At 46.5% G+C, this 15,283-nt stretch overlaps 1 protein-coding gene across 1 annotated transcript in view; it reads right to left on the reverse strand.

Annotated features, from left to right (window-relative positions):
- SERINC5 (serine incorporator 5) overlaps positions 1-13,728 on the reverse strand; it is a 101,039-nt gene extending 87,311 nt beyond the window's left edge. The window contains exon 1 of the mRNA XM_047730216.1: positions 13,534-13,728. Within this exon, the coding sequence (XP_047586172.1) occupies positions 13,534-13,560 (27 nt within the window). The 5' untranslated portion in view covers positions 13,561-13,728. The remainder of the gene's footprint in view (positions 1-13,533) is intronic.
- Positions 13,729-15,283: the final 1,555 nt, after the last annotated feature.

The raw sequence follows: 15,283 nt of genomic DNA on the forward strand, positions 1-15,283 counted from the left end.
CTTGGAGGTCATCTGTTGAGCCACCAGCTTCGTGGGTTTCAAGAAGCAGTCATGGTGGTGACAGCAGCTTCAGCTTCCAGACTTCTGGAACACAGCTATCATAGTATGTTCTCAAATCCAACAGCTTAAAGGCTGGTCCCTGATTCTTGCTCCTCTACTTCTTTTATTTCTTAAACAGCTAATTCCCCACATTAAATCCTCTTCTGCTTAAAATGATCTTAGTTTCTTGCATTGTAAATAACACCCTTGCATCACCACTTCACAGAGAACAAAGACTCAAGGATGTCTAGTTAGGATCCTTTTCAGCAATTATATAAGGGAAGCAAGACACAAATTTCCTCCATTTGATGAACAAAGAAACCAAGGCTCAGAAAGCTTAAGAACTGGTAACAGTACTGAGCCCCCAACACCGGGGAGGTTTCTAAGGTACACTTAGAAGGGACATTTAAAAAAAGACATCTAAGTTTTTGAGATGCCTGCGTGGCTCAGTCAGTTAAGCACCTGCCTTTATTCAGCTCGGGTCATGATCATGATCCCAGGAGTCCTGGGATCAAGTCCCACATGGGCCTCCTGCTCAGTGGGGAGCCTGTTTCTCCCTCTGCCTGCTGCTCCCTCTGCTTATACTCTCTCTCTCTGACAAATAAATAAAATCTTAGGGGAAAAAAAAAAAAAAGACATCTAAGCTTCAGATGGGGAATTTAAAAAAGGGTGCCTTTTAAAGTCTCTTCCAGAAGTTTCTCTGATTCCATGATCTGCCTCAAAAATCACCCCAACCACAAAACCTGATCTTTCCAGAACTAGACTTGAGGATTTTCCAAAGAATAAAATCTCAATGGATCAAACAAATTTAAACAAGAAAAACAAAGGCGAAAGGGGGTAAAGGAAGAAGAAGAGAAAAATCAAGGGGATGGAGGCTACCTTCAGACTAAATGTTGGCAGCTTCCAGAACTTAGAGTAAATGAACTTCAGCATCCTGCAGTCTGGGGAAAGGAACTGTCCAAGTTTCTTCACTACGCATACCAAGGGCCTGCCCCAGATCTGTTCAGGTTGTAACCCGTTCCTCCTTCACGAGAGCAATCTGTTCAGATCTCCCTCTAAAATCAACCACAGGCCCACAAAGGAGTCATGGACACCAGGCCAAGAAACCAAACTAGGTCTTGATACCTAACTTAAGTGAAGTCCTCCCCACCCTCTACCTCCTTCTGAGAAATATAGTCTTAAGTCAGTCAAGAATTTTGCAGTAAGCACCAATGAGATCATCTGTCACATGGGCCCTTCTCCACCCCTCTCAAAGGAATATGAGGAAATCTGCCTGTTAAGACCCCTTTCTTGGGATACCTCAGTGGCTCAGTCAGTTAAGCGTCTGTCTTTGGCTCAGGTCATGATCCCAGGATCCTGGGATCGTGTCCTGCCATCGGGCTCCCTGCTTGGTGGGGAGCCTGCTTCACCCTCTGCCTGCCGCTCCCCCTGCTTGTGCTCTCACTCTCTCTGACAAATAAATAAATAAAATCTTAAAAAAAAAAAAAAAAAGACACCCCCCCACCCCCGCTCTTCCCACTAAAGGAAACCGACCTTGCTTAAAACAATCCTTTTTTTTTTTTTTTTTTTTTGCTAATAACGTCCTTGCCCCACTCTCCTTCCTATAAAAACCTCCCATTTCCTAAAACTTCTTGAAGCTCCTCTCTATTTGCTAGATGGGATGCTGCCCAATTCATGAATCGGGTTTTTTACCCCCCCACAATTTTTTTTTTTTTATTTTTAAGTAATCTCTACACCCAATGTGGGGATTGAACCCACAACCCTGAGATCAAGTGTCGTATGTTCCACTGACTGACCCCACCAGGCGCCCCCAATTCATGAATTGTTTAATAAGGCCAGTAAGATCTTCAATTTTACTCAGCTGAATTTTGTTTTTTAATACCCCAAAACATTCCACTAAAACCTGGTATCTCCCATATCTAGCTACTAACCTCCCCTCTACTGCCACAGGCCCTAAAAATGCTTTACCTCCCCTCCCCGGCTTCAGTTCCTTAGCTCCCCAGTAGTCTCTAACCCACAGTGCCATAGCTGCTCCTCCTTGGAAACCAGGGCTGCCAAAACCCCCAGGCATCTAGGACTCTCCCTTACAAACTTCTAGGGTGTAGGGTGTCATCTGACAAAGCCAAAACATCTCCCACCCCAAACCCCCAGGCTCTTTTCTCTCCAGGCAGGCTGTACCCTCCATCACTTTATTCTCTTTCTATGTTTGCTACAGGAATGTCTTCCTTTTAAAGTTTTGGGGTTGGTTTTTTTGTTTCGTTTTGCCTTCAGATTTTATTTTTATGTAATCTCTACACCCAGCGTGGGGATAGAATTTACAACCTGGAGATCAAGTGTCACTGGTTCCACTGACTGACGCAACCAGGCACCCCGAAAGCCTGCCTTTTAAATGGAGAGGTCTCCACTGTTGGGTCTTCCCCTTATCAATCTACATTAGGTCTTTCTGAGGTCATAAGATTCCTCTGAGAAGCTAAAAAATGGTAAGAACCCTCCCAGATGAAACACTGTATAACCACAGGGCTGCACAGAAACCACCTGCACAACTTCCCACCTGCTCCCCTGGGGCTAGTTCATTTACTCCTAAGGAAGTGTGTCCCCCAGTGAACCCGCTGCTTCCTCCCCTTTCACAGGCATAACTCGGAAGCTGAGATACGCCAGCGTCGATTCAGGTCTCTGAAGGAGTTCTGCCCAGGAGAGATCTTATACAAAGAAAATCCAGCATCAGGGGCACCTAGGTGGCTCAGTGGGTTAAGCCTCTGCCTTCAGCTTGGGTCATGATCTCAGGGTCCTGGGACTGAGCCCCGCATTGGGCTCTCTGCTCGGCGGGGAGCCTGCTTGCCTGCTTCCCCCTGCCTCTCTGCCTACTTGTGATCTCTCTCTCACTCTCTCACTCTCTCTCTCTCTCTCTCTGTCAAATAAATAAATAAATAATCTTTAAAAAAAAAAAAAGAAAAGAAAATTCAGCATCAATTCACTAGTTGCTCCCAAGCATAAAAGTAGGACTAGTTAACGCCTTGAACTATATTTTTCCAGGTACCCAGTGATTATTTACCGATTGACATATTGCTTTAGTTGTAGTAAGCTTTTTCTTATTCCTTTTCCCAAACAGCAGAGAAGACATCAGTATCCTTAGGAATGTTAAAAAGAAAACCACAGGCCCAAAATGGTGTCGCTTGGGTGAAGTGAACTGCAGTTTCACCCCCTGAAAATGTAACTTTTAACCAGTCAACGTGGAATTTCCTGGTCAGCACTATGAAGTTTACTGATGACTCCTTCCCCTTCTGCTCCCCTTAGGAAGGCAACCTTGCCTAAAACAATGGATTCTGTACTGGTAATTTCCTTTTTCCCTCTTCCCTCCTACTTTTGAAAACCCTTCCCTGTTGGGGAACCTGGGAAGTGTAGTCAGTTGGATATCTGACTCTGGTTTCTGCTCAGATCCTAGTCTCAAGGACGTGGGATGGAGTCCCAAGAGGGCTCAGCGCTGGGCATGGAGACTGCTTGAGACTCTCTCTCCCTCTGCCCCTCCCCCTTGCACTCTTGCTCTCTCTCACCCACTCTCTCTCTCCCTCTAAAATAAATGAATAAATCTTGGGGGCGCCTGGGTGGCTCAGTGGGTTGGGCCGCTGCCTTCGGCTCAGGTCATGATCCCAGGTCCTGGGTTCGAGCCCCACATCGGGCTTTCTGCTCAGCGGGGAGCCTGCTTCCTCCTCTCTCTCTGCCTCCCTCTCTGCTTACTTGTGATTTCTCTCTGTCAAATAAATAAATAAAATCTTTAAAAAAAAAAATAAATAAAATAAAATAAATGAATAAATCTTAAAAAAAAAAAAAAGAAAGAAAGAAAGAAAAGAAAAGAAAACCTTTCCTTTTCTGTAGACTTTTGAAGTTCCCTTCTACTTTCTAGTTGGAATGCTGCCCAATTCATAAATTGATTAGTAAAGCCAATTAGGTCTTTAAAATTTACTTGGTTGAATCTTTTGTTATTTAACAGGAATAATGCTACCAAAGCCGAAGAAAATTCATACTGATAAAGAATCCTATTACAGAGACATTTTCATTACCATGGTTACAAAATACAGCCATTGTTTCTGAGAATACCACTGGACGAGTTCAGTGAGCATGGAGTCAACAACAAAAGACTCAATTCTTCCTTGTTTTGGTGAACCACACACACACTAAGGATCAGAGCATTAGGAGACTGAGCCCTCTGTGAAATTACTGAGATATAATGCAAGAACAAAAAACTGGAAAATAAATCCTATGAAGACCTCATGGGCTTTGTTTCAAAGTGTGGTTGGCCCGTTTATAAAGACAATACTTAAAGAGAAGTCTGATTTTCCAGCTATCCCACTTATCTCTGCATATATAAGATTTAAGGGGTTGAGTGTGCATGTGTTTTTCCTATTTTTGTTTTGACTAGACAGTTTTCATGAGGGGGGGAAATGCTGTTTAATCACTGTATGCTGCAACCTTACTTCTAACCTGCAAGTTGTTTCAAAATTTAATCTGTGCTAAAAAATTCACTACAACTTTTTCTGTAACAGCTGCTTTCCTTAAACATCAGCTCAGCTTTAATCTCAGATGGCAAACTACAGAAGAAAAGCCAAAGTAAAATCCCGTTTCCTTTAAAATTCAAACAGATGTTTTATGTAATCAAATCAATCCACTATTTGAATTTCCTTACACATACGCTACACTGACTCCCACACTGTGTTCAAAAATCTTGCAAAGGTTCACTTTAGACTACTTGGAAAACCTGATCATTAAACATAATCACAGATCAGTGACTTGATCAATACTGCTCTCAGGATCCTGTCTCAACCCTAAATTCAACTGACAATGACAAAATGTAACGAAACTTTACTAACAGTGCTGCTTGACGTGATGTCCAGAACACAGGATCTCTACAGTATTAAAAAGAAAACACACCCAAAATTGTGTCACTTAGATTAAGACCCCAAATCAGTAAATGAAGACCTAATACCCAACCAAACTGCAGTTTCCACCCTCCAAAGATGTAACATTTAACCAGCTGACAGGGGAATATCCTGGTGAGCACTGGGAAATTTATGTATACATCCATTCCCCTCCCCTTAAGAGGGTGACCTGCCTAAAACAATGAATTCTTTGCTAATAATTTCCTTTTTTCTACCCTTCACCCTTTAAAAAGTATTCCTTTTCCATCCTCTATCTTTATTTTTAATTTTTTACATTTTTTAAAAGATTTTATCTATTTATTTAACAGAGAGAGAGCATGCACACAAGCAGGGGCGGGGGGGGGGGGAGAGGGGGGACAGGCAGAGGGAGAGGCAGGCTTCCGGAGGAGCAGGTGGCTGACCCAGGACTCATCTCAGCTGGGATCATGACCTGAGCCCAAGGGAGATGCTTAACTAACTGAGGCACCCAGATGCCCCGCCCTCTCCACCTTTAAAAACCATTCTGCTTGCTAGATGGGATGCTGCTGGATTCATGAATCATTTAATAAAATCAATTAGATCTTTAGAATTTACTCAGTTGAATTTTTTTCTTGAACCATAGTTATGTTACAGTTAAAATTACAGGTACTGAAAACAATTCAAGAGATAAAATGGAACTGTGTCAGTGGCTAGTTCTGCATACCATCTTACATAAGGACTTCCTTTTATTATTTTATTTTATTTTATTTTATTTTACTTTACTTTACTATTTTATTTTATTTTATTTTATTTTATTTTACTTTACTATTTTATTTTATTTTTTTTGGAAGGCTCCACACCCAATGCGGATGAGCTGAGATCAAGAGTTGGACGCTTAACTGACAGAGGCCCCCCGCCACCCCGAAGACTTCCTTTTTGAGGTCAGATTATAATAGATGAACTGAAATGTAAGTAGACAATGCTGTCCTCACTGTTCTCCCTTGCAGTTCACTGAAACACCGGGGACACTGAAAGGTAAGCTTCCGAGTCTCATACTTGACTCACTTCCAGATCTTGAATAGTTGTGGGAAGCCTATAGGTGTTTTTACACAGAAAACCAGGCAGAATCAAGCAATGGGGAAGAGATGATCTCATTAGCAGACAAAGTCTGAGGCTGCCTTCCACTTCCCACAGGTCGGCCCTCTTCAGCCCTCCCAGCCAAGGCGTCCCACGAAGCCCAAAGCTATTTGTCAGCTCGCCTGGGTCAGCTATAAAGCAGCCCAAGAAAACAAATCTGAGTGAACCCTTGCGCTAACTCTCCAACCAACATGGCTACTTTCACTCTATTTACTGCATAAGATATGTGACAGACTTATCTCCCCAACAACCTAAACCTGCCTAACTACACAACATCTCCAAACACTCTTTCTGTATTAGCTCACCAGTGAGGTATATAAGCCTACAGGTCAACATCAGCCAATCACCACCCTTTGTCAGTGTGGGAGAGTGACTATGTGGCACTTGAGTGCACTCTGCCTGCATTTTACAAAAATGAACAGAAAAATAAAAGTGCTGATACTAGTAATTAGAAGACAGGACTCAAACTTCATGTAACTGAAACAGCGATGAGTACCTTCATACAACAGGAAAATAATGACTCAGACACCAATTAGATAGGTAGTATCTATATAAATAAAGGTAAAGGAAAAGATCAAAGTTAAAGAAAATGTTAGAAATGACTGAAATATATTGTCGATGATGGCATCGAAAGGGGGTGTAATTCAGATTTTCTTCACTATTTTTGGTCTTTTGGAAATAGAAAAACACCCAAACCTATTAACACCTATGCTTATTAACTAACTTTCACTCATTCACCCTTATTTAACACCTCTGGAGAATTCATCATGTTTGAAGGCACAAGAATAACTATACCTGAATGTCAGCCCAGAAAATATTAATGGCTACAAAAGAGTGGCTTCTGTCTGTTAAAAACTTCCCTCACCAAGGGGCACCTGGCTGACTCAGTCAGTAGAACCTGCAATTCTTGATTTGGGGTTATGAGTTTCAGCCACACGTCGTTGGGAGTAGAGATTAGTTAAACAAACAAACAAACAAAAACAAAAATTCCACAAAAAGAACAGGACAAATACAGCAGCTACAGCATAATCCTAATTTTGCAAAGTAAAATCATATATACTAAATATGGGTGGCTGGACTTTAAAATACCAAAATGTGGTTCTCTGGGTGGTAAGTGTGATTTTTTTCCCCTGTGTTTCACAAATACCCTCCCCGCAAAGTTCAAAAACACACCAGTCATGGATAGAAATGAACTTTCATGCCTGGATCCCTTCCAAGGGTCAAAGCATCACATGATATAATGAGGACCTAAATTTCCAATCACTATAAACAAAGAGCTGTAGGGAGAAAAGGTTTTGTAACCAAAAGCATTCAACAGGGGGTTCAGTGAGGTCATAGTATGAGCTCTGTCTAGGGAGAGAGAGGAAGCCCATATATGCAGTAACCAGGAAAGAATTCCTGTCCATCAGATGACCGCGTAGTGGGTGGTGTGGGCATGTTCAGAGAGAACTCTCAAAGCAAGGGGAAGATCATTACTAAGGAAATGCTTCTTGAACTTATTGACTTTTTGTACAAGTTTTCATAGACTCTATGTGTGTGTTTTAAGCTCCAGTCTGGGGGTGACGAGATACCCTGATGAGGAACACCCATGCCAGCTAAAACTTCCTCAGAGGCCACACTCTTAAGTCTCCTGCACATGGACTTTGATGACCTGTACCTCTGATGAACCCAGGTTTTGTTAACCAGCATAGTCATGGTGAGAAATGGTGAAAACTCCCTCGAAATCTCAACACAAAGCAACTCTGCACAAACCCCTGCACAACAGACAATGACCGAACTGTAAGAGGGCTTCCAGCAGTCTAAGGCTGCATACCTGGGATGACCCAACTGCCTTTGGCCTTTCCGTTTTGAGTCAGGAGAAGCTCAGGGCTCTCAAAAGAAATGAACTGTCCTAGCCAACACCTAAGATAGGCCCTGGCCTCCCTTTCTTAGAGCACTGACCAAAGAGGGCTTACAACTCTGAATCCTTGTCCCTTTGAGATGTATATGTATGTCCTATGACTCTGGAGTGTTTCTCAAGGACCCACATGCCATCGCTTGGAAATATAATCACCAGGAAGGACAGGACGTGTCTCCCCAGTCTCAGTGGAAGGACAATCTTAACTTGCTAACTAGCAGACACAACTGGCCTAATCGCAAATACACTCACCAACTCCTCTAACGTTTCACTTCCCTAACTCTGCTGGGCCCCACTCACTCCTCCCTACTCCCTCATTCCCCCTTGAAAACTCTGGACAAATGGCAACAGAGATCAGCTCTTTTCCCTGCTGTCAGTGGCTATGGAATAAAAGGTTTCCACTGCTTTAACATGTAGCTTTATGTGTCTTTGACCATGGATGGCTCCTGGTGGCATTTGTGATTTCATTAACCAATGTAACAGACATTAGAAATGCGCTTTCATTTTCACTGAGAATCTCAATGATTAATACAATCTGGCTGGAAATACCTTGGCCAGGGCATTCCTGCCCTTACACGAACTGGCTCGACCACCACTGGAGAGTGAATGTGCACCCCAGGAATGGCACCATGGCCGGGATCCATCCATGTGGTCATGCTGGCTTGGCGGCCTAGGGCCCTGAGCACTAGACTACAGCTGCGCCTGGTGATGCAGGGAACATGCAAGTTCCATGTCAATGCCCCCCAAGAAGGGCCAAGAGCTGGGACCAGATGAAGCCTCAGATCAGGCTGTGTGATTGCTCTGTACCTGCTTGCCAATACATGTCCGGATGTGCGGCAGAATTTTATCTGGAAGAAACCAAACCTCACCCACCCACAGCCACTAGCAACTACCAATATCTATCAAAACAGTCCAGTAGCTGGGTATTCAAAACCGCCTGAGGCCCATGATACCCCAAGATAAGGAGCAACTGTTACCGATTATTTATTCATTATCAGAATATTAAAGAATGGCAATCTTGTAGTTAAAAGCCCCAACTTAAGTGGGCCAGCGTTCAAGGCCTGGCTCCACCACCATGAAGTATCAGTCAAGTTCATTTATTTCTCTGTCCTGCTGTTGCCTCCCCTGCAAAAGGAGGCCAGTTAATCGCCCCTTAAGGCTATTGTGAAAAATGAATGCTGTAACATAGGTGGAAACAGCAAGCGAGCGAGCGCGTTGCAGGCATGAAACAAACTTCAGCTATTGTGACTGCTATCATTCATGCTTACACTTGCCTGGAGAAAACCCTGTCGGGCTTTATTCTCAAACTGCCCTGAGAGCACTGTCTGGATTTTTCAACACCTCATTTCACCTCTGACAGAGTGCGTACTGTCATTTTCTGTAGCTAGCTTTCCCCACATTTCCACTCCCCGACTAGCCCTTAAGTTCCAGGAGAGCGAGGAAGCTTTCTTCATCATCCAGTCTTCAGGGACGTGCCACGGTGCTGGGTACCCACGAAGTGTTGAGTGGCCACTCTCTCCTGTCATCTCTCCTTCCATTGGCATCCATTAGGAACAGTGTAAGCAAAATCTAAGTGCGTATTAGAGTCAGCACAAACATAAGACGACCTGGACAATGCCTAGACACAGGTGGGTATTGGCCCATAACAAACGAAGAGTTTTGGGTTCCTTACTCTGTGCCAAGCCATGTTTTAGAGACTGTATGTCTGGATCACATACTATCCTCACATAACCCCAAGAGGTACTATCCCACCCATTCTACAGTTGAGGAAAACTGAGGTTAAAAGAGCGAAGGTAAAATGCACTCATTCACAAGAGCCCTGGTTGTCCAGATTTCCCAATTCAAACCCAGACCTGAGTCTGTAGCTCTCTTATGGCTTACACATTTTTCCTAATGGTCCTCAGTTAAAGTACCCCAAATTTCTATCACCAACCTCAAGCTTCTCCTAATTTGTTTTCTAAGATTTTATTTTTAAGTAATCTCTACACCCAATGTGGGGTTGGAACTCAACCCCAAGGTTGAGTCACATGCTCTACCGATTGAGCCTGCCAGGCGCCCCCCACAAACTTATCCCAATTTAAACATCCAACTGGGGGGACCTGGGTGGCTCAGTCAGTTGAGAGTCGGCCTTTGGCTCTGGTCTTGATCCTGGGGTCCTGGAATCAAGCCCCACATTGGGCTCCCTGTTCAGCAAGGGGAGTCTGCTTCTCCATCTCCCTCTGCCCCTGCTCATGTTCTCTCTCTCTTGCTCACTCTTTATATCAAATAAATAAAATCTTTAAAACAAATAAAATAATCATCCAACAGTTAACTTGCCACTTCCATTCAATTTATAATAGGCTTCTCAAATGTAACAAAGCCAAAAGAAAACTATTGGGTTTTCCTTCCCAAATGTCCTCCTCCCTTCAAGCCTATCTCACCTAGTAAACTGTCATCAATCCACTTGCTGGGGATAAATCCAGAATTGCTCTCATTCCCACACCCACTTCTTATCCAGACGGAAGTCCAATTCTACCTCTAAAATTAGCCTAGAAGCCAACAACAGGACACTGTAAACACTACAGCCTACGTTAAGGTAAAACACGCTCTCCTCAGACTAACAGCAGCAGCAGATCATCAAGATTTAAGCTCCATCAGGAGGCATTTCTGCTCAGTGCTACAGCCTGCTTACACACGGAGGAGGCAGTTAAATCATATTCACTGAATGAACAGCTCTGACTGCTCACCCTGCCTCCACTCTAGTCCCTGATACGGTTGAGTCTTCACAGCACCCATAGTGATCGAAGCATAAATCGAACCACAGCTCTCACTGGAACAGGAACAAAACCCCAACTGCAACCGTGGCTGACAGTCGCTGGTCACATCTACCCCCACCTGCCTCTTTACCCCATCTGCTTCACTGACGACACCCCAGCCACACTGTACTCCCTTCTGTTCCTTGAAAATCCTGAAAGCCTCCTTACCCAGACCTTGACGTGGATGTCTCTCCTTACCGATCAGTCTCAAATCTGGGAGCATTTTCTCAGTCTTCCCCAGCAAGCTACCCAAAGCCCCTCAGCCACCAGGTCTGGTTACGGTACTAGTACTGACCGTTTCATGGTTTACATGCTTATGGGATGTCCCCACCCACAACAGGATGGCCCACGGAGGGCAGAGATGTCTGCCTGGCTCACTGCCCTATCTCTAGCTCCTGGCACATAGTAGGTGCTGTGACATTATGATACAACCAGAAACAGAGATTTGGTCTTCCTCTGTGATGTGGGAGGCTCAGGAGATGTGTGACTGGTATCTGAAATGTGGGGCGAGAGGCAGTCTTATCTGACTAAGCCTGTGGGATACTAAATCCAGGTAGTGTCATAATTGAGTTGAATTGTTGTGAGTCCAGTTGGTGTGCAGGGAGTTGGGAAACTGGTTGGTGTAGTTGGCTTGGTCAGTTAAGCGTCTGCCTTCAGCTCAGGTCATGATCCCAGAGTCTCACATGGGGTTCCTTGCTCAGCAGGGAGCCTGCTTCTCCCTCTGCCTGCCTCTCCTCCTGCTTGTGTGCCCTCGCTCTCTCTCTCCCTCTCTCTCTCTCTGAGAAATAAATACGTAAAATTAAAAAAAAAAAAATGCTGTGAGTAAAAACAGTTCATAGGTGCTCAAATTAAACAAAAGATTGGCAGAACAGAAAAACTGACTTAGCTTCTGATGGTGCTATGAGGTTTTCTAACGTACAGTTGTTAACAGCCCCATCGGTATGAAATCACAGTGTCATCAACCCCTCACAGCCTTGAGACCCACCACATTTTTGCCTCAAGCAGCCTAGAGAAAGCAGAAGTTAACTTTCCTGTGATGAATGGCCAGGATTTGGTTCTTTCCAAAGTCCTGAGAGGGGGATTTTAGAAACAAGTCATTAAATCCTGCCAAAATATCAACCATACCAATAATTCTTTTACAAGACCACTTGAGTCCCAGTAATCATTTTCAAAGCCCTAAATTAGCCGCTTGGAGTCACAGAAGGCCTCAAGGGGCTTTCAAGGGACTAGAGGAGGACAGATGCCCCTAAAGGTCTACAATTACTAAATAATGGGAGGTGTGGCATCAAATTGGAAGGCATCTCAAACAACAACAATGAAAGATTTGCAACTCTTTCTTGAGCTTGGAAACATTCAGAAAATAGCCTTTTCCATCCACCTTGGTCTCAAAAGCCCTGGCAAGGTGGTAAGCACCATCTCTCTCTTCTTGCCTGACTTAACCCAAGTCATTACACCTCAAGGTAAAAACCTCAATTGTCAGGGGAGCCTGGCTGGCTCAATGGGTGGACCACAGGATTCTTGGTCTCAGGGTTGTGAGTATGAACTCCAGGTTGGGTAGGGAGATTACTTAAAAATACAAATCTAAAAAAATCCCACAAACCCCTCGATTTCCTCATGTCTGAAAAGGCCAATGTGAATGTATGCCAAGTACAGTATTAGACCTCAAAAACCAGGATAACTTCACATAGCCACTGGAAGGGTGATGGATTATCTGCCAGTGTAACTGGCCAGTTACAGAAACTCACAGTTTAACCCCTGCATCACTTACAGGGGCTGCCCTTGATTGCCCTAAGGCTGAATCTATTAGAAAGCAACAACATCCCAGCACGTGAATGCCCCCGGAGATAGATTCATTTGGGGGGGGGGGACCATTAAAATTGTGTACAGAATAGAGAACACAGGGAGAAGGGAGCTCCACATCTGTAGCTGGTTGTTTCTTACTGTGCGGGAAGGCATGAAATTAGCATTGAAGAGTTAAAACCTAGTAATTCTGCCCAGATGCGCTACTCACCAGTAGGAGTCGCCTATCCCAAGTAGACATATATGTTTTAAGATACTGTATATATGAGTGTAACTGGCAGGTTCAGTTAAAAGGAGGGACGGGAAGGTTCGCGCTCTGCCCAGGCAGCCAGGGTGTGTCCAGCCAGGGTTGCGTCGGCAAACTCGGGAAGCAGGGCTGAGTATTCCCCGCGACCGGCCCTGAGCACCATAGTTTGGAAACAAGGTTTCGAGACATTGTCGAAGGCACAGAGCCAATGCTCTACGCTTGCAAGACGCCAAGTGCAAGCTGCCTGGGCCATATGACCCGAGTTTTGCTCGCGGCAAGAGAAAGGAGACGTTGCCCAAACGCACGTCTTTTTCTGGGCTCGTCGGGTAGTGCAGAGCCGGTGGGCTACGGAGCTCAGCACCACACACTCGTGCCCTGCAGGAGGGGGAGGCGAAACTCTCCGGGGATAGTCGGGTTCCTTCGCCCGAGCCCTGCCTGCCCCGCCCTAAGTCCTAAGACCTGACGGGAAGACCTCGGGGTCTCCTCTCGGGCTTCCTCGTGTCCCTTCCAGGCCGCCCACGGCACAGGGTTTCCCCGACGGCTGGGCGCCGCGCTCCCGCCGGAGGCACTCACCCGGACTGCGCAGTGTCAGCCCCGTACGACCCACCTGCCCCAGCTCACTCACAGCTGCGGATCTGCGGCGCGCACGCAGGGAAGTCGGCGGTGCCGGGGCTCCCGGTCCCGCAGCCCGACCCTTCGCCCCCCTCCCCCGCTCCCCCCGCTCACCTGGCCCGCACAGCACTGCGCTGACATCGCGGCGGCCGACGACCACGGGCTTACTCGCCCGCTGCCCGCTCGGCTCCGGCCCTCCTGGCTACCTCCAGCCGCGATCGCCCCTTTCTGGAGCAGCTCACTCCTGCGCGCCCACCAGCCCCAGTCGAAAGCCAGGCACCGCCGCCAGGGTGAAAACAACCGCCGCCAAACCCCGCCTCGCCGCCCAGGCCCCGCCCGCCCCCTCGAGCCGCGGCCGCCCTCAGCCCCGCCCCGCTCCCGCCCCTTCCCTGGCGCTCCTCAGCGAAGCAGGCTCGCCCAGGGCTCGCACTTCCGCTGGCGTCAGGCTGCCGGGCCGCTGTGCTCACTTCCCGGTGCGGCACTGGGCTGCGCAGTCCGCCCACCGTCGGGCGGGCCCGGCGTCCCAGTGCTTAGCCGGCGCTCGGCCCCCGCGGAGGAGGTCCGGCGGCCCTCTGAGCCGCCGCTCTGATGAGAGAGCTGGTGGCCCACTCGAGGGAAGCTTAGATCTTTAACTGGCTGCTGAGTGGCGGGCACAGAACCGACGCCGTGGGGACCAGCGAGTGCTGGTCGGCTCTCTGCCTCGCGCCCACTGAGATTTCGCCTGGATCCCTGTTTCTGAAGTCCCTTTATCTCCCTCCTCTGCCAGGGAAACTAAACGACTTTAGGGAAAGTCCCCTCTTCTCCAGTTTCCTTGAATCCATGGGCCCTTGGCTGTTTGGCCCTGTCTTTGCCAGGGCACTTTGGGAGGATTCAGTGAGAGCCCTTTCCGCGCTTGCCTGGACATTGATCTATATTCCAGCTTCCATCCCCGCCCAGGGACTCAGTTTGCATCCCTGCTGTCTTTCTCCCCGACCTCACTTGAAAAAGGGTCCCCAGTAATTGCTCGCTACATACAGAAAATAGCGCCCCTAGTTCTCCCTACCCAAATCTGCTCTCCTTATAGCCACTTGAAGAAGAGGAGTTTGTTAGTACGAACTTTGCGTCAAGCCCTTTTACTTAAAACATGACAGTACCCATTTAGAAATGAGGCACTGAAGCCCAGATACCTTAAACAACTTGCCCAAAGCGTCACAGCAAAGCTGAAGAAGCAAAATTCGGACGGTAGTTCACTTGCCTGATCCTTTCGCACTCCACGCAAGTCTTACCCTTAAATGAACTCGCTTCCAAGACAAAGCATTTGGCCAATGAGTGTATTGTTGGACAGGATACAGGCTCACGCCTGGGTGGCTCAGTGGGTTAAAGCCTCTGCCTCTGGCTCAGGTCGTGATCCAGGGTCAGGAGATCAAGCCCTGCATCCAGGGTCAGGAGATCAAGCCCTGCATCCGGCTCTCTGCTCAGCGGGGAGCCTGCTTCCTTCTCTGCCTCTCTGCCTACTTGTGATCTCTGTCTGTCAAATAAACAAATAAAATCTTAAAAAAAAAAAAAAAAGAATACAGGCTCAGAGTGGAAGGAAAGTCGGATGGGAACTGGTCCTGAGGTTTTATGAGCTGTGCAGGGTCTCCTAGAATCTCAAACTCTGGAGTTTAGAGGAAGAAAGGTAAGAGAGCAGGACCTACTCAGAGCCACGGAAAGTAATGAGAATTGGCTCTAAAATTCGGAAATAATAATAAAATAGAAAAAAATCTTAAAACAGCATAAATAGTAGCAGACCAGCCCAGCACCCTGCTCCCTGGTAGCCCCGGACTCATCCAAAGCCAAGGCCACTCTGGCCCCATTTTGCACCTGGGGAGACTGGTTGGACACC

Source organism: Lutra lutra, chromosome 5, assembly GCF_902655055.1.
Source record: "Lutra lutra chromosome 5, mLutLut1.2, whole genome shotgun sequence".
NCBI classification, from domain to species: domain Eukaryota; kingdom Metazoa; phylum Chordata; class Mammalia; order Carnivora; family Mustelidae; genus Lutra; species Lutra lutra.